The following is a 20,307-nucleotide window of genomic DNA, read 5'->3' on the forward strand; positions in this document are numbered from 1 at the left end:
AAGAGAGAGAACAAGAACTGGGAGCCACTATTCCCTGGAGGACTTTACAAAATGGGAGCCATTACACTTTACAAAATGGGAGCCATTACAAGGCCAAGGGCTAGAAACTACTACTACTAGTAGTAGTAGTAGTAGTAGTAGTAGTAGTAGTAGTTATATACCGCTTTTTAACAAAGGTTTCCAAAGCAATTTACATAGAAAAATGAAAAGGAAAAAAAACTAAGATGGTGAGTGGCAAGTCCCTGTCACTTTTCCTTCTACACCCAGATGAGAAAAGATGTAACATGCCTAGTTGGTCTATCCCTGAGGCAATATGCAGAAATATATCATCTGCACTTCTCTCAAGACAATAAAGGAACAGTGAAACTTCAATTTTATGGACTATAAGAAGGGAAGGGTTATCCAGATTAGGGAAAAGTCCACAAAATCAAGGGGAAATCAAATGGCTACATTAGCTGATAAAACAAGTTAGAAAAAAATGCTCACTGGACAAAACCCCTGATTGTTCAGATGTTGTCCATACAATCTGACTTTCACAGCTCACCAGACACCTCCCCACCCCCAAAAAGGTTCAGCAGATGCTGACCATAAAATCCAAAATCTATATGATGATGGGTCCATAAAATTGATTTTTCTCTGTATTCAGTCTAGTTCCACCAGCTTCCTGTTGGGATCCCATCTTTGATGAGTTTAACCAGAAAGTGGACAAGAAGTAGTCCTTATATACCAAAAAATAAGCCATGGGTGGTCCAGGCCAGCACTGTGGTGCACAGTGAGGGATGGAGTAACACTTTCTCTCTTGCTGCTTTTACATCAAAAATCGCACGCCCCCCTCCCCTGGCAAACTATTCGTTCCAGAAGCAGCTATGTGTAGTAGACCACTGCAGGAGAAAACTGATGGCCACAGGAAGGTTTAATTACCCCTCTCACTTGCCAATTATTCCTGTAAATCCCTCCCACCCTGCCTTTGAATTCATGTTCATCAACAGGCTTATGTTTGGGAAACAAGTGTTTAATGGCATGCTGTCTTGTTCCATACTGAGTGTCAAAGACACCTGCTGTATTGTGCATATGACATCACTTGTGAGTCAGCTCTTATGGCAGCTCTTCCCCACCAATGCTTCTGCCTTTTTCTGATTTTTTCCAAGTTGTATTTTTATTTTATGTTTTTCCTTTATTTAGAGTGTGCATCCACTGTACTTGGCCCACAGCTGTGCTCTACCATTTTGTAGAATGTTTGCTTTAAAAAAAAATAGTTCTTTGAAAGCTCTGAACTCTACTCTAGAGCACATAATCCAAATTTTAAAACAAATCTAAACCTCAGCGTTCATAAGGAACATAGGAAGCTGCCATATACTGAATCAGACCACTGGTCTATTTAGCTCAATATTGTCTTCACAGACTGGCAGCGGCTTCTCCAAGGTTGCAGGCAGGAATCTCTCTCAGCCATATCTTGGAGAAGCCAGGGAGGGAACTTGGAACCTTCTGCTCTTCCCAGAGCAGCTCCATTCCCTGAGGGGAATATCATGCAGTGCTCACACATCAAGTCTCCCATTCATCAAGTCTCCAATCCATCATCAGGAGAAGGCATAACCTCCCTAAACACCTTCCTGGAGGCAGTAATGGTCTGGATGAGAGATAACAAACTGAGGCTGAACAGATAAGACGGAGGTACTTATTACGCAGGGTCGAAACTCGGGAGACGAGTTTGATCTGTCAGTTCTGGACAGATACCTCAAAACGGTAGTACATATGCTGGTAACCTCTAGGCTGGATTACTGTAATGCGCTCTATGTGGAGATGCCTTTGTATGTAGTCTGGAAACTGCAGTTGGTTCAGAATGAGGCAGCCAGGTTGGTCTCTGGGTAATATGGCCATATTAATTATGGTTGAAAGACCATATTACTCCTGTGTTGAAAGAACTGCACTGCTGCTGCTATGTTTCCAGGCAAAATACAAGGTGCTGATTATTACCTATAAAGCCATAAACAGTTTAGGCCCTGGGTATTTAAGAGAACGTCATCTTCGTCATGAGTCCCACCACCTCATCTGGAGAGGTTCATCTGCAGGTGCCACCAACACGCTTGGCGGCTACTCAAGAACAGGCCTTCTCCATTGCAGCCCCTGGACTTTGGAATGCGCTCCCTGTTGAAATAAGAGCCTCCCCATCTCTGGCAACTTTTAAAAAGGCACTGAAGATGCATTTATTCATCCTGGCTTTTAATTAAATCTATGATTCTAAAAATAATATTTTTTTAAAAAAAATTTATTTTAATACTGGGTTTTAAATGTGTTAAAATGTTCAATGTTTTAAATGATTTTAATTGGTAAGTGATTTGATGTTTTAAATTATTTTAATTGTAAACTGCCCAAAGATGCAAGTTTTGGGCAGTATAGAAATGTAATAAATAAATAAATAAGCAAGCAAGCAACCAGGGTGAACCCTGCTTTGCTCAGGGGACAAGTCATGCAAGCTACCACAAGACCAGCTCTCCTCTCCATGATGCCTTCCATGACAGTAGTTATTTTCAAACTGTGTTCCAGAGAGCCTTGCCATCCCCTGTAAGCTTCTCAGGGACCCTGAAAGAGAAGATCAGTAATGGTGGAACGGCTGTCCTGAAAGACAACTTGCCAACCACTGTTGCTCTTCTCCTGCAGTGTGCAACCACGGGAGAGAACTGGGCTTTCTCCCTTAGGAACCTCTTCAGAATGTAGGAGTCATGTGGAAGACATGCAGCGGTTCCTTGTGTCAGATGATTTGATGCAAAAATTGCATTTCAGGATATAACGCTACTGGGATAAGTATTAGCTAGTGAATACAGATGTGTTGTGTGGTTTTTTTTAACTGCCTGGAAAGGCCCTGGGATTAAGGACAGTCATCAGCCCAAGGAACATTGTATAGGTTACTGGGAACTGGAATTTTCAATCTGCTTTGGGGAAATATGAGAAGTAATGTCGTATCCCTACTAACATGCTGAGCCCCGCCCTGCCTGGTCTGGTTTAAATGCTGTGGTAGCCAGATGCAGGGATCGGTGACTGTAATGGACAGAGCAGCTTTTCATGCAAATCCCCAAGCAGACCATGGTTTCATCCATGTGGTTACTGGCAATGGTATGAAAACTCTCCATGTGCTCTACTTGCCAAGCTACTCTACACCTTACAACTGCTGTGTGGTGTGCGGCTGCCACATGGCGGCTGTTTTGAGCATTTTCCATGTGACTGTTGTAATGTGTAAAACTAGCCCTTCCTTTCCGCCTTTCTTCCTAGAAGATCCTCTTGTGCTTGTCGACAGTTGCAAGCGGAGAGCTGTGAGTTGTTCCCATAGTATTTATAACATTCCCAAAGGCAAAGTACTATTCCTCATCTGCTCTTCACAGGGGGAACATAGAATTTAAATAGACCCTTACGGCTGGTGACTGTATATATGTTACCTTGATGAAAATATAGCACAAATATACATTTGGCGTTCAGTGTTAATTTAAGGCTGTCTGGAGATATCTGGTTATGCAGAATGGGTGTCTAATCCTTCCCCAAACACAATGCAGCTGCCACTATTTGATCCTGTGGCTCATAGCTGCTCCCTAAAATATAAATAGTCGTTATAGTGTATTGATATCTGTGGAATGGGCTAGGGTGAAAGTGCAGCTGTCCCAGCTTTATATGAAGTCAGAAGCTAGGAGAACTTGTGGATTTACAACAAATCTCTACAATAGTCCTATAGCTCCACCATTTCTAGAGCACCAGAAATGTCTCCTTAGATCAAACTAGACATGATTATATCCATGTCACTGACCCTGGTATGCTAGGGGAATATAAATATAAAAATCCATGTGAAAAAATTGCCGCCTTTCAGAATATTTAATTTTTTGAAAAAGATCATTACAACAATAAATATTCAGTCTCTATATGGACTTATATCTCTCTGTTACATGCACTTGGATTTTATCAATGAATTAATTCCTTCCCATACCATATCTGCTAAATTAAGTGTGTGCCTATTTTTAGCCTACTTTCCACTAGGCATATGAGATCACCTGGCATTCTGTGTGCGTGAGTCCCTGTGTGTGTGTCCATCCATGTGTCCCCCCGCCACATCAACTTCACAACTCCTGGGCCAATATGTACCAAATTGGGTACAGTTGTAGGAACACATAGGGACACCTCAATGGCGTAGTTTGTGATGATGTCATCCACACTGGTTCAAGATGGCATACGTGCAAACTTTTGAGGCGCAAGTGGGTTAACCTGTGAACCACTTAACCGATTTGAACCAAATTTGCTACAGCTGTAGGGACACATAGGGATGCCCAAATGGTATGGTGTGTGATAATGTAATCCACTCCAATTCAAAATGGCAGCCATGTGAACATCTGAGGCGCAAGCGGGATAATTTGAGGACTGCCTATCCCATTTGAACCAAATTGGGTACAGTTGTGGTGAGTGACACACAGGGACACAATAGCATAGTTTGTGATGATGTCATCCATCCTGATGCATGTAACCCTTTGAGGTGCAAGTGGGCTAATTTGTAAACCACTTAACCGATTTGAACCAAATTTGCTACAGCTGTAGGGACACATAGGGACTCATCCAACCCAATTCAAGATGATGGACACGTAAACCTTTGAGGCGCAAGTGCACTAACTTGTGGACAGTCTAACCCATTTGAACCAAATTTGCTACAGCTGTAAGATGATCATGTCACCCACCCCGATCCAAGATGGTGGATGTGTTAGCTTTTGAGGCACAAGTGCACTAACCTGAGGACTGTCTAACTTATTTAAACCAAATTTGGTACAGTTGTAGTGAGTGACACACAGGGACACCTCAATGATGTCATTTGTAATGATGTTATCCACCCTGATCCAAGATGGCAGACCCAAGAACATTTGAGGTGCAAGAGATCTAACTTGTGGACTTCGATTTGAATCAAATTTAGTCCAGTTGTAGAGACAGTGAAAGGAAAGTAAGCTGATTAGTTCTTACTAGAACTGGTTGTATATGAAGAAGTAGCAGGATAATTAAATTCACCAGAATCATGTGGTATAACTATAGAAGTTTTATGACCCTAACCCATCAGCACAAAATTACAAACAGAAGTCACAATTTCTTATTCCCATAACGAGGTTAGAAGTGCAGATGTACAGCTGCACCCAAGCTGTGCAAGGGCCTCACCTGTGAGAGGGAGCAGATGGTGCTGTTCCTGAGCAATATAGGCTAACCAATATTTGATACTTGTAGGGAAAAGGATGGAATGGAGCTGACCCGGGAAGAGGCATTCAAGTATCGATTCAAAAATGATGGGAAAAAGCATTACCTCATCATTAATGAATCCACCAAGGAGGATAATGGACACTACAAAGTGAAGACTAATGGAGGGGAATCGGTTGCTGAATTGATTGTACAAGGTGAGACTTGAGTAGTAATATATCAGGATTTTTAAAAACTGCATGGAGGCTGGTAGTAACTTGCTCAATAGCACAATACTGTAATGGCAGATAGCGAGATGGCTAATTGTAGGACAGCTAATTGTGCAAGTCTCCAAGAGCATATTCTGGGGATTGTTAGGCCTGTGTGCCGGATGTAATAGATATCCTGATAGCAACAGGTGCTGCTTATCAAGTCTTGTTAAAGTGCCACGTGCTCTGCATGTCTCTTCCTCTTTCACCTTTTCCAAAACAGTTTCTTTAGTCTCTTTTTGTAAAAGCAACATCAGAAGCATCACTGCTTGGCTGACCTCTGACCTGCTGATGTTTGTGTTGCTTCGCCCCCAAATTCATGACCTCAGAGAAGAAGCTGGAGGTGTACCAGAGTATTGCAGACCTGACAGTGAAGGCACGGGACCAGGCCATCTTCAAGTGTGAGGTTTCTGATGAAAACGTGAAAGGCATCTGGTTGAAAAATGGGAAGGAGGTGATCCCAAATGAGAGGATCAAAATCTCTCATATTGGCAGGTACGTTGTGTTTTGGATCACTGAAATTCATGTTGGAAGGATAATATGTGGTAAGGGATGGAAGTAGAATATAAACAAGGAAGCTGTGCTGGTTTTAGAGGCAGAAACTAACCCTTCTCCATGAAAGGCAAACACATACCCAAGAATACCCTCCTATAAGTGTATGAGAGGTTGTGAAGGATGTGTGTGTGCATTCGTTCTGAAGGGTTGCATGTAGTCTGTGGTTATGTTACCATGGCATTACAAAATTTGGTAAATATTATTCAAATATGAATTTTGATGATCTCAGATTAATTTTATGGAAATACAAAGTAGATTTATATATTCCTCCACTCTTTGGACATTTACCAGTGAATGCTGTTGATTTACATTTAAGTGACTGTCAGCATTTACTAGCAAGTTTCTGCATGTTCAGACATTCACAAAATTTGTCTCAGATGGTCACCACCTAAATATATGACAGTTGATATTCACCAAAGTTCAGACATTTGCTATAATTTATATATACAGAGGTGTTTTTATAACAATATTGTTGCCCATGCTGTATGTTGAAAAATGATGCTACTTTTTGAAATGCTCACAAACACAAACTGTACTCCAGGGTTTAAGTTCAGTCTTCAACAGTCCACAGATGGATTCCCACTGGGGATAAGAGAGCCCTGTTTTCCCCTCCTCCCTTAGTGGTACACGTGTGCAGGCAACTTACTAGGTGGTTATAGGATATGGAAGGTTTGTGTGCCCTTCCATTATCTCCAGCAAGCCTTCCTTCCTCCACTTGGTGAAGGAAAGTGAGCTTCCTTGAAAAGAGCGGGGAGGGCTGAATGGAGAGGCACACACATTGCCCTGGGGAAATCCTTTCACACATGAGCACTGAAACCTGCAGTATAATGGATTGAGCCCCCCCCCTTTTTTTTAATTCTTTGTCTTAACAGAATGAGTATTGTTCCCCCAAAGCCCTATAACTAGGCAGATTGCAACAGACACGTCAGTACTCTTTCTGAATATTTATTGTAATATAGAAAATAAATCTACACATTCTAAGACATACACACATCTCAATATCTTTGATATGGCTCATTGTATGTGGCAATCTTAACTTCGACCATCCTCTCTGGAGACTGTATAGGTGTGAATTGGCTTTCAAAAATGCATGTATTTTCCAGGATCCATAAGCTAACCATTGATGATGTAACCCCAGAAGACGAAGCTGATTATTCTTTTATTCCTGAAGGATTTGCATACAATCTCTCAGCCCACCTTCGGTTTTTGGGTAGGTGTGCTGTAATCTGCTTTATACTGCTTGTATCTGTTTCTTTTGTTTATCTGTTTAAATTTTTTTTAAAAACTACTATTCATAACTCTGCATTACATTCAGTTGTTGGAATCAGACCAAAGTAATTTTGTTAATTGTATGAAGAAACAGAAGATTCCCCTTGGTGATGCCTAAACATAAAAACTACTACTGCTACTACTACTACTACTACTACTACTACTAATAATAATAATAATAATAATAATAATGGCTCACGGAAATTACCATCAGTCAATTACAAAAAGCAACTTTACTGGGAACAGCTTACATTTTGCGAATATATTTATAACAACATATTGACAATAAAATTCAGTCATCCCAGGTCCTTGGGAAGGACTCAATGTCTCGATAAAACAAACCAGTCAATAACCTCTGTCTGACTGTATGAATAAAGAATAATTAATTAATTAAGAAGCATTTTTAATTTATCTATAGAAATTAAAATATATTGGCTTTGTATTGCCCAAAAAGAGCCTCAAGGCAGCATTAAAAACAATTTTAAAAATCTAAAAATAAATTTAAAAATCTAAATTTTTGAAATGATCAGGTTGATCCTTTTCATTCAAGGCAGTAAAATAAATCAGTTAATTATAACCCCAGGATCAAGAGTTATTTCGGTATTTGGGGTTATTACATTAACACAGGATGCAGTGGAACATAGCATTTGTGGAGTTGCATACATGGAATTACACAGAGTTGCATGAAAGTGCAGCCAACTCCATTTGTGCAATGTTTGCACACATGCAACAGTGCTGTTGTACAACTGCCCAAATCTAACATTCCACCATGTGCATGATGTTGTGCAGTTTGTCAGCCAGAGAGAAGAAAGTGGGGGAAGGTCAAGTGAACATTCTTCTGCCCCAGGCCTCTCAGAGTCTTAAAAAGGCCCTGCCTGCCTTCATAACAGTCAGAGCCCACCCAGAATAGGGAATGGCCCTGGGGTGGGTAGAGGATTGATTGTGTGGGCCTCCCATTTCTGCATGGTCTTGTGAGAGGGAGAACCTGACCTCTTGCAAGATCTGTACCAACTGCCAGACCCTCTTCAAAGAGGCAGCTGATGATTAATGGGTGTCCTGACCAGAGAAGGGATGCCCATTTCTCCCACTGATCCATCTAGGCATTTCCAGTAGAAAGTAGCAAAGAACAAGGTCTGACATTCTTAAAAGCTCACAGCGTGTGTGCCCACAGGAGTTCCTCAAGAAATATGATGAATAGTGGTAGGCAGTTGTGATGGTGATCATGTTGATAAATGCTTATTCAGAAATGATATGGGATTAAGGAATGTGAATGTGTGATGTAAAAGAAAATATTTATATAATAATGAGCATATCAAAAGTGGAGTGGCAAATTCTTGAGAAAACACTGTAATACTGAGCTACTAGAATGGCAGCATATACTGTACATCAGATGAATTTGTGCTATATTCTTAAGATTGCATGAAATTAAACATATTGGGCTTGATCCAGTCTACCACAAAGTCCCTCCCTACCACATGGAGGGAAGGATCCTCACAGAGCATAACAGAGCCCTTTTCTCTCTGCCCTCCATTAATTTATTTGTTTTCATTTATACTAGCCAACCCGCACAGAACATCTGCGCGCTCTTTGGGGCTGGCTGTTCCCTTCTCCTTCCTGTCCCACGCTCCCTTCCTCCTTCCCTTCTGCCCCACACTCTTGCCTCTCTTCTCCTCCCTCCCACCCCACTCTCTCTTGCCCTCCCTCCCCCTCCCACCCCTCTCTCTCACCCTCCCCTCCCTCTCACCCTCCTGCCTCAGTCTCTCCTGCCCTCCCTCCTCCTCCCCTGCTCCTCTCCCCTGCCCTCCCTCTCCCCCTCCCCCTGCTCCCCCCTCCCCCCTGCTCCTCTCCCCTGCCCTCCCCCCTCCCCCTGCATTTTAAAAAGTTCTACTTACCGGGCTGCCGCCACCGCTCCTCCTCCCAGGCGGCAAACCGGAAAGTCGCACCGCCTGGTTCCCTCCCACCCCAGTCTCCCGAGGGCTCCTCCTGGCCTGGCCGAGAGCCGCCTCCGCGGCCTGTCCCGCCGGCGGGCCCGCCACACCAAGTGCCACCTCCGCAGCCTGCCATGCCTGCTGCTGCCGCTTGCCAGTCTTTGCGGCCAGCGGCAGGCCAGCCACCTCTCCCCCCACCCCCACCTTCTGCCCCGGTATCGGGGCCAGCCGCCCGCCCACTGCCCGCCAGCCGCCCGCCCACTGCCCGCCCACCGCCTCACCATCTCGGCCCTCGGCTGGGCCCGCCACTGCTTCACCGCAGCCGGGCCGGGCCCGTGGCCACTACCCGTTGCCAGGCCGGTCCCGCCAGCGGCCATGGCTTGCAACCGGCCAATTCTCCTCCTCCTCGGTGTGCCAGCCAATCAGGCGCCTCCGCAGCCCAGCCAATCAGCTGGGCTGCCAGGACGCATTTTCCCTGGCACACCCAGGAGAATTATATATATAGATACCATTCTTCTCCTAGGAGCACAGAGCAGTATACATAGTTATGTTTAACCTCACAACAATCCTGTTAGGTAGGTTAGGCTGAGAGACAAGTGACTAGTCCAGAGTCACCTAGTGAGTTTCATGACTGAATCAGGATTTAAACTCAAGTCTCCCTGATTCTAGTTCAACACTCTAACTACTAAACCAGGGGTTCCCAACCTTTTAAAAACAAGTTTACCTCTTCTGTCTCAAACCTTCAGCTTGGGTACTTGTAGAAGGGTATGTGAGGGGTACACACTCACACAAATTTAAATGATACCATTATGAGACAGGCTACTCCAGTCAATAGTTTACATCCACACTAAGTTACTCATGAGTACTCCCACTGAAATTAATGGGATAACTTATCTCATCCTTTCAATTTCAATAAGACTGCTTATGAGTTAAAACAGGCCAATTCTAATGTAGTTTGTGGGTGTCAGGTGTAGGGGTGTGTGAAGTGGCTGTTTGGCCGGCTCAGTTCACATCTGGACCTGGACCGACCCAACCCACTCTGGGCTCAGCCAAACTGGGTCCAGTCTGGCCATCAAGCCAACTGAGCTGATGTTGCTGCCATGGCTGCCACTGTGGCTGCCTCTGCCGTCCCTTGCAGCAGGAAACTAAAGGTAAAGATTCCCTTTTTGCCTCCCCCACCCTTCTTAGTATAGGCAATCCCTGTACTTGTAAAGGGGAATCCTAGCTGGATTTCCCTTTACAAGTATACCCCCCGAACCAGTCCACGAGCCAATTCTTCGAACCGGGGTGGTGGTGCTCCAGTTTGAATCTGGACCACCGATACCTGGCCGGCTTGATGTCAAGCCTCACTGGATGTAAGTTGGCTCACACATCCCTAGTCAGGTAGGTAGAACTCGTAGACTCAAATAAAACAAACATCCTCCTCCTTCTGGATGCCCCCTAACTGAGCAAATAAAGAAACAGTTGCTCAGACTAAAAATGAAATCACTTTTATGAAAGACAAATGAGTCAAATCATAGGGTCGGATGGAATTCCCTTGGAGGTCTTGAGGTCAATGGAAGGAAATGGAGGGGACTATCTAATGTCACTTGAGCATTTGATCCTTAAGGAGAATATGCCAGTGGCTTGGAGAAGCAGAAGACAGATGGTCATGGCTTTGGAATTGTACTGGGGTTAGCACTTCTGATCATTCTTAAGCCCTGCTGGGCCAGCAAGTACATGCCTCAAATGAAGCATGCTGACTGGCTGCATCAGTTTAGCACTGCAGAACATGAAGTAGAAATCTGGGTTTAGGCAATTTTAATAGAAACAAATCTATTTTGTTGCCCAGAGACACAATATAAATATTTAGAAACTAGCTGACCTGGCACAGAGCATCTGTGCCCCTAGTTCTCCCTGCATCCCCCCCTTCAGCCCCATTTCGTTCTCCCCGCACCAGTTCATTCTCCCCCACCCCACCAACTTGTTCTACCTGCGCGGCTTGCTGCCCCCACCCATCCCCCACTGGGTGCTCCTGCCTTTTAGCCAGCTGGCAAGCTAACGGGAAGGAGGCTGTACTGCCCTCTCCACTGCCCGCCCACCGGCCACCATCATCTTCCCCTGCCCGTTGGGTGTTCCTACCTTTTGGCCGGCAGACAGGCCGGAGAAGGAAGCTGCGCTGCCCTCTCTGCCACCCACCAGCACCATCATCTCCCCCTTCTGTCCCTGCCGCATCCCCCCCCACACCGGCCAGCTGGCCAGCCCACCATTTTCTTCCCTTCCACCCATACCCGTGGCTATCCAGCAGCTCTCCGAACTCTCGTGAGAGCTGCCATGCATGATATTAGCCACAGGTACGTCTTAGAGATTTAAATACATAGATATTTCTAAACCACTCAGAGATGTATGTTTTGGGTGGTATAGACATATTTAAAATAAATAAATAAATATTTGGGCAATCAGAGTTTTTTCACCCATAGGAACATAGGAAGCTGCCATATACTGAGTCAGACTATTGGTCTATCTAGCTCAGTATTGTCTTCACAGACTGGCAGCGGCTTCTCCAAGGTTGCAGGCAGGAATCTCTCTCAGCCCTATCTTGGAGATGCCAGGGAGGGAACTTGAAACCTTCTGCACTTCCCAGAGCGGCTCCATCCCCTGAGGGGAATATCTTACAGTGCTCACACTTCTAGTCTCCCATTCATATCTAACCAGTGTGGACCCTGCTTAGCTATGGGGACAAGTCATGCCTGCTAGCACAAGACCAGCTCTCCTCTCCATGATTTCCTTCTTGTGGGAACTTCTGACATGTTCACTTCTGCCTTCTACTTTGGCATCCCTATAATCTTGTTAGACATAGATAAGTTAACAAAAAACAGAAATGCAAATATTGACATTAATGAGAAACGATAAAACTAGGATGAAACAGGAAAAGCAAATGTTGGGGTGACACATCCATAACAATTTGAACATAGGGAAGATCAGGGTTGTGTGTGTGTACGCATGTGCACATACTCGTATGTGCAAAAAGGTGATAAGATATTATAGACAGGCATTGAGATTGTGGATAAGTCTGAAAATGAGATGAGCAAATGCCATCAAAAGAGATGAAAATGGCCCTATAAAGTCAAAGTTAAGAATAAAAAGTCTAACTGAGCAAAGAGACATCTTTTTAATAGTGATGTGCCCGGACCTATCCAGAGGCCTTTCTACAGGCCTCCGGTCCGGACATGGGCGGTTCGGGGTTCGGGTGGATTGGAGTGGGGGTTCCTTTAAGGGTGGGGGGAGGGTTTACTTACCCCTCCTGCCGTTTCCCCCCCACCGGCGTACGTATTTCCGTCAGTTATTGGGGCGGCAGGATACCTCCCTGCCGCCCCTTCCCCCACTTGGCACGTCACACGCGCGCTTCACGTCTCCGCGACATGAGTGCGCACGCGGCCACACACACACGTGCACGTCGCGGAGATATGAAGCACACGTGTGACGTGCGCACGCGCAAAAGGCTTCTTGCAGGGCGGGGAGAGGGTTTACTTACCCCTCCCACCATTTCCCCCCCTCCAGCATACATATTTCTGTCAGTTATTGGGGCGGCAGGATACCTCCCTGCTGCCCCTTCCCCCACTTGGCTGCAAAAGGCTTCAAGAAGCCTTTTGCATGTGCGAATGTCGCGCGCAGCGCGCAAAAGGCTTTCTTGAAGCCTTTTGCAGCTAAGCGGGGGAAGGGGCAGCAGGGAGGTATCTTGCCGCCCCAATAACTGACGGAAATACGTACGCCGGGGGGGGGAGTGGTGGGAGGGGTAAGTAAACCCCCCCGCCCTTAAAGGAACCCCCACCCCAGTGCCGGACTGCAGCTCCGCGGTTCCGTGCACACCTCTACTTTTTAACTTGGTGATTCTCTTTATTTAGCAGGGGGAGAGTAACTGGCCCTATACACCCCCAGCACAGTTCCTCCAGGGACTGTTGCTGGTGTCTATCTTGTGTTTCTTTTTAGATTGTGAGCCCTTTGGGGACAGGGATCCTTCTTATTTATTTATTTGTTGTTTCTCTATGTAAACCGCTTTGGAAACATTTGTTGAAAAGCGTTATATAAATATTTGTTGTTGCTTGTGTTGATGGGCACTTTGATCAGTATCTGAAGGCATGACATAAATTAAGTTATACTAGCTGACCTGGCGTGGAGCATCTGCGCCCCTAATTCTCCCTGTCTCCCCACCCCACACCCGCAGCCAATCCAGCTCCTTGCCCCATCTTCATTTCATCTCCATCCCTTTAGCCATTCTCCTCCCCATCCCTTCAGCCCCAGTTTTGCCGCCCGTGCCACCGCCTGCTCAGCCATCCTCCTCGTGAGGAGGCGGGTGGTTGGAGCCAGCTTGCAGTGGTGGCAGCACTGCCTCCTTGACCTCCTCCTCTCCTCTGCAGGCTGGCTTAGAGAGAGACCCCCCTGCTGTGCACTGCTCTATTCTTCCCTGCCAGGAAGTCTCGTGAGAACTGCCATGCACAGGATTAGCCACGGGTACACCTTAGAGAATTATACATATAGATTGTATCATGATTAGTCCATTGATTTATTAAAAACCAGTTGCACAAGGATGATGGCCAGTAAGAATCAGATGGTGAACACATTGCAGAAGACTTACGATAGATCTTCATTTGGAACAAACTTTTTAGTGAAACCAAATAAAAGATTGACTGGGACTGGGGGAATGACACTGGAAAGTGGAAATGAAGAAAAGCATGTACTGGAATTTAGTAGAGTGAACACTGGAAATACTCTCAAATCTTATGTGCTTAATGGTGATGGGAGCTGCTTCCTAGCATTGTTATATGGACTGAATCCCAAGGTAATCCAGTCTATGCATTATATGAGCTTCAACCAGATGTTATAAAAAGGAGGCAGTACCTGAGTACAGCCTCTGAAAGCTTACCGGAAGTCCCGCCCAACGCATCAGTCATTCAACTCTCCCAAAGCACCCCACACACTTACTGTGTTTGTCTGAAGAGGTGAGCCCTTTGAGCATGATGGCAGGCACTTCAGTGAGTGAGGAAGTCAGGTGCCCGACTCTCTTGCTCACAGAAGTGACTGCCATCACACTTACAGCATTCTCCTCTTAGGAACATAGGAAACTGCCATATAGTGAGTCAGACCATTGGTCTATCTAGCTCAGTATTGTCTTCACAGACTGGCAGTGGCTTCTCCAAGGTTGCAGGCAGGAATCTCTCTCAGTCCTATCTTGGAGAAGCCAGGGAGGGAACTTGGAACCTTCTGCTCTTCCCAGAGAGGCTCCATCCCCTGAGGGGAATATCTTGCAGTGCTCACACATCAAGTCTCCCATTCATATGCAACCAGGGCAGATCCTGCTTAGCTAAGGGGACAAGTCATGCTTGCTACCACAAGACCAGCTCTCCTCTCCTAGACCAGCTCTCCTCTCCTCTCTTCAGCTGAATGCTGTAAGTGTGCAGGGCGCGTCAGGAGAATTGAATGATTGATGCTTCGAGCAGGACTTCTGGTAAGCTTTTGGAGGTTGTACTCAGGTACAGCCTCCTTTTTAATAACATCTGGTTCAGGCTATAGGAGGAAGTGGTAGATTGAAATAGCAGAGTTCTGGACAGAAGCATTTCAAACTACAGGTGGTGGGGGGGCATTCATATACCCATAGCCAGTGTTACCAGCTGAGCTTATTCTGCCTGCTCCCAGAAGCCTCCTTGGTTGCAACTGCATCTCTAGGCTTGGAGATTGCACTTTTTCTATGCTCAGGAGCTGCACTGCAAAGTGAGCTCCCAGTCTATATTATAGAGGGAGACAAGTTGCTTAGTTGGCAGTGGACTGGTTGCCCCTAGATTTGGCTACAGGCCCCACAAATTGGAAAGGGGATTAGATCCACACTCCCTCTTTGTGTGAGGGGGCCTTACTAAGCAGACTGCAGGACTAGCTACTGCAAGTGTCTGGCATCCAAGATCATTTCAGCCTTGGAATGAAATCTAAACTCCCCTCTTCCTCTTGCAAGAAAGATACCAGCTGTTGTTAACAAAGCACTAAGGATAGGAAGGCAAGGAAGATAAGACAACAGATCCCATTACAATAGGGATGGGCTTTGAAGAGGTGCCCATTGAAACTCTGGATAGAATTATTGGCAAGCCCTTCCCAGCAGAGGCTATTCTTTAAATGCACCTGCACACTCCACTTGTCCTCACAATCAGCCTTGAATCCCATATGTGATTCACACACATTCCTACCCAGGAAGGACTAAGACACAATGAATTTTTAAAAAAGGTTGTATCAGCTATCCTATTCAGCAAAGTATGACAAAAGAAAGATGCCCTCAAGGCACGTTTTGGGATATAAGTACCCCTAATTCCATGACCCCTGTGTGCTTCCTTGTGTCTGCGACTCCCACTGCGAAATATCTCAGTGTTCCCTTGTGCCTCTCACTCTGGACCCCAGCAGACTGCAACAAGAGTCTCCAGCAGACCACCTTGGTGTTCCTCTTCAGGGCAGATGTTATAGCCTCTTGCCTGGCTCCTTCAGGGCTGAACCTATCCCTTTCTCTTATTGCTGAGATCTTGCCCCTCTATCTTAAAGTACCTCTCTAGCCCGCCTGAGATTTTACACATAATTTGGAACTTTCAGCTAAATGTGCCTTACAATAGTCTATTTTAAAACATATTTGCATTGCTTCTACTTTATTTCATCTTATTATTTTTGTTTTAAATAAACTCCTTTTTGATTTAATTCAAACCTCTCTCTCAAGCCGGTTTTCTTCATACGCCCAGTTAGGGGTGTTCCTAGCCTGAGTAGGGTTGGTCTTTGAGAAGCACTGGGATCACTCCTGACCCCATCAGTCCGGGTAGCCCAGGTTTCAAACCCGGGCTAAAAGTGAGGTAGGATGCAGGTGCGCCTCCTACCTCACTGCTCAGTCATGTAGGTGCTCAGACTGCCAGCAGCCATTAAAACCATAGACGCTGGGGGAAGGAGATTCCTGGCAATTGCTTTCTTCCCCCGCCTCCTGCTTGCTGTCCTGCCTGCTGCTGTGCCACTCGTCTGGGCACATGGGCAGCAGAGCCCATGGGAGCCGCCAATCGTGTGCATGTGTGTGTGCAGGGTGTGTGTGAAGAAACAGGTAGGCTTCTGCCTTTGCCCTAGTCCTCCCCATTTTGGTCATGAGAACAATCTCATAGTTTATGTTAGTAAAGATCAGCAACTTAATTAGAATTAATTAATTAATTCTTTTAATTAGAATTAATTAATTAATTTTTAATTATAATTAATTTTAATAATTTGTTTTAATAATTGTTATATGCTTTTATTTGTTTTTATGCCACTGTTTTGTGTTGTATTTTAATCTGTGCTGATTTTTAAATATTGTTTTAAATTTTGTACACCACCTAAAAATGTACATATCAGGTGGTACAAAAATATGACTGACAAACAAACAAACAAACAAACAAACAAACAAACAAACTTAGTCCAACATTTAAGAGCAGAATAAATAGAAGCAGCCAGCTCTGGTTGCAGAAAGCCTGATGACAGGGCATTAACTGTGTGTGTGAGCTTGATTTGTAGACACCCCCCCCCCCCATCATAATGCACACTTCTCTTTGTTTTGACAACCCTGGCAGCTAATTGTTATGCATTATTTTTAATAAATGAGCTTAAATGTAGTTCAGTTTAGCAAACTTCAAATATATGTTACCTTTTTCTTTTCTCTTCTAGAAATTAAGATTGACTTTGTGCCAAGACAAGGTAAGGGCAATGTTCATTCTTCTACAAGTCAGTGAAATGAGAGCTAGACAGAATTCTCTGTTTTCAAAAGCATCTGTTTTCAAAAGCATCTGTTTTCAAAGCATCTCCAGCAATGTTGGAAATGCAGCTTTATTTCTATGCTTTTGCTGCAGAACCCCCCAAAATCCATCTAGACTGCATGGGACAGACTCCTGACACCATTATTGTAGTGGCTGGAAACAAACTGCGATTGGATGTCCCTATATCAGGAGATCCTGTACCCACGGTGATCTGGCAGAAAGTAAACAAGGTAACAAAGTGCTTGAAAGTGTCCAAGATGCCTCAACATAGCCATTTCAGTTTTCATTTTATTTCAAAATTATTGTGTTGCCATGGGAGTATTATGGGTGTAGAATGCATGCAAGTAAGTCACCTTATTTATTTAAAATATTCATACCCCGCTCCTCTAGTGCACTACTGCTCGGGGCAGCTCACAACAATAAAATACAAGATACAATAAAAACAATAAAATTAATCAAATTAAACAAACAAGTTAGATTAAAAACCACAATCATTATTAGGTTCAAATTAAAGGTTATATTCAAAGCTAAAAACTGAAAATTATAAAAAGCTAAAGAACCTACTAGATATAACCAAAAATGAAGCCTCAAAAAGCCTCAAAAAAGTATGTTTTAAGATTTTTTTAAAAAAAACACAGAGGGGAGGGAGCATGGCGAAGCTATTCATGGAGGGTTTCCAAACCCAAGGGGCCACAACCGAAAAGGCCCTGTCTCTAGTCCCTGCCAACTAGATCTGTGCTAGTGGCGGGGCCATGAGCAGGGCCTGAAATGCTAAGTGGAGGACCCTGGCAGGTTCTTATGGGCGAATGCAGTCCGACAGGTAACCCGGCCCCAAGCCGTGTAGAGCTTTAAAGGTCAAGATCAGCACCTTGAATCTAGCCCGGAAACGGACTGGTAACCAATGAAGCTGCCTCAGGATGGGTGTGGTACTCATGAAACGACTTGTTAATTGTGTCTGTCCTCCTATTAGTTTGTGTAACTCTAGGATAATGTCTTATTCATGTAAACAGAACTCAGCCACCCTAGTCTATTCTGTAACCAGCCCTCAGAGATTGTTTAGATAGATCTAGCTCATTCAGTAGCCAATGAGATGTTGGTGGCTCGTTCGTCTGTATTTTTGCTTCCTACCAACGGAGGAAGACAGAAATGGTCTCTCAGAAACAGACCTTGCATCCAGTCTTTAAATCCAATCTCGAAACCTGACTAAAAAGAATGGACTTTTTACCTAGTGGGTTTAAAGTCCAACCATCATCAGTCTGAAAGAACTCATCTGCAGTCGTACACAGTTAAACGAGGTTAGCGGAGCGTGTGCTTTTCCTGGTTGTGTGTCACCGTGGCGCAGCTCTGCACCATGGCGACTTACAAGTAGACCCCCAATGAGAGGCTACAACAAGACTCCCAGAGTTGTGGGGGCTCCCCGCTATGCCCTGTGCACTCATGCGGGGCATTCTGGCCACCACCCCAACATTCAGACCACTCAGGTGTTAATCTCAAAGATGAAGAGTTTCAATCTCTTCTTCTATATCTTGTCATCCAAACAGTAAATTTGCTATTTACTGAGTCTCCCCTAATATAGGTTTTCTCTCACGGCCAGTCTGTTGACAGGATCGTAGCACACAAGGTACAATCTCATTTCTCTTGAAACCACCAATGGGAGCAATTGCAGTACCCACACTGAACATCTCAGTACTCCTGTGAAGTCCTGGTTTTTATAATTTATAATACAAACTGGAGAACAGGACTGAGACATTCAGTCTTCAGACATTCAGGCCGCCCAGGGCGAACTGACTGCTCATGTGTAGGGAGAGCGGGTCAAGCCCGCTCTCCCTGCAACCCCCTTATGGTGCTTCACACTGCTCGTGTGAAGTGCCTCAGTGTTGATGAATTTGCTTATCATGGTAGTGGTACTGATCACCCCAACAACCTGGGTCTTTCCTGATGGGAACAAACTATGGGATGTACAAAGCTTTTGTGCAAATTCCAAGTGAGATCTTACTCCCAGTACACTTCCTAGCACAATCTTATCCTCTGTAGACGTGCTGAGCAGGAATGTGTGCAGTTTTTGCAGTGCCACCTAATGACCAACTCTTGCATCCCGAGAAGGACCCAGCCCTTTTCAATACTACATTGTGGCAACTATGGGGAAAGGTGGGTTATTTTTGGAATGCAAGAGCTAGCCAGCAGTGGCACTGCAAAAATTGTGCAAGGACCCTGTTTGGTGTGTACACAGAAGGTAAGTTCATACTAAGAAGTAGTGTGGATGCTTGCTGTAGTAGCATGTGTATAGGGAGTAAGATAGTGCTTGGAACTAGGAGAGGAGAGCTGGTCTTGTGGTAGCAAGCATGACTTGTCCCCTTAGCTAAGCAGGGTCCTCCCTGGCTGCATATGAATGGGAGACTTGATGTGTGAGCACTGCAAGATATTCCCCTCAGGAGATGAAGCCGCTCTGGGAAGAGCAGAAGGTTCCAAGTTTCCTCCCTGGCTTCTCCAAGATAGGGCTGAGAGAGATTCCTGCCTGCAGCCTTGGAGAAGCTGCTGCCAGTCTGTGAAGACAATACTGAGCTAGATAGACCACTGGTCTGACTCAGTATGTGGCAGCTTCCTATGTTCCTATCTTGCATAAAAGCATTTCACTTCCCACAGTTCATTGTTGACTGGAAGGACCCCCTCAATAGGTGGAAATGTTCTTAATTTTAATTTGATTGTTGTCTTGGATCCTTGCTTCTCGTGACTTCAAACAGGTATTCAACAATGGGAAATGAAACTGAGAGAAAATAAATCTGTGCTGCCTCTTCAACTCTACTCCTGTTGCCACTCAAGCAATCCAAAGAGGATCTGTATGCACAGTGAGAGGGGGTGGGGCTGGACTGCTGCTTTATGTTTTGCCATAGGCGTTTCCACTGCCACAGAGTCAAACCACAGTTTGAATTTCAAAGGTTGTCACTGCAATGGTGGAAACTGCTATGAAGACACCATGGAGCTCAGTGACTCTGACTATTTATGTCATTCTTCCCTCTGCATGCGTATGACTACTTTCAATCATGACCATTTCTAAAGGCCCATTGGATTATAGGGTGAGAGACATGTAATAAATCATAATGTAGAGGGCTTTTAAAATGTGTTCTTCCTCATATACAGTTAAAGGAGAGGAATATGACGACATTACTTCCGGGTATGTGGCTGTCTATGAGGCGATTCTCACGATTGCCAAAAAGCAGGCTAAGGGAGCCCAGCCCGCTTTCTGGAGACCATGGGAACCACCGGGCTCACAGGCGAGCCTGGTTGCTCTCAAGCGGGTAACCCGCTTATGGAGCCCTC

The 20,307-nt window shown here is 44.9% G+C and overlaps 1 protein-coding gene across 1 annotated transcript in view; it reads left to right on the forward strand.

The window, feature by feature from the left end:
• MYBPC3 (myosin binding protein C3) overlaps window positions 1–20,307 on the forward strand; it is an 82,403-nt gene that overhangs the window by 32,705 nt on the left and 29,391 nt on the right. The window contains exons 16-20 of the mRNA XM_053258564.1: window positions 5,242–5,408; window positions 5,789–5,954; window positions 7,118–7,224; window positions 16,901–16,930; window positions 17,083–17,219. Coding sequence (XP_053114539.1) covers window positions 5,242–5,408; window positions 5,789–5,954; window positions 7,118–7,224; window positions 16,901–16,930; window positions 17,083–17,219 — 607 coding nt within the window. The remainder of the gene's footprint in view (window positions 1–5,241; window positions 5,409–5,788; window positions 5,955–7,117; window positions 7,225–16,900; window positions 16,931–17,082; window positions 17,220–20,307) is intronic.

Source organism: Hemicordylus capensis, chromosome 1 (genome assembly GCF_027244095.1).
Source record: "Hemicordylus capensis ecotype Gifberg chromosome 1, rHemCap1.1.pri, whole genome shotgun sequence".
NCBI lineage: Eukaryota > Metazoa > Chordata > Lepidosauria > Squamata > Cordylidae > Hemicordylus > Hemicordylus capensis.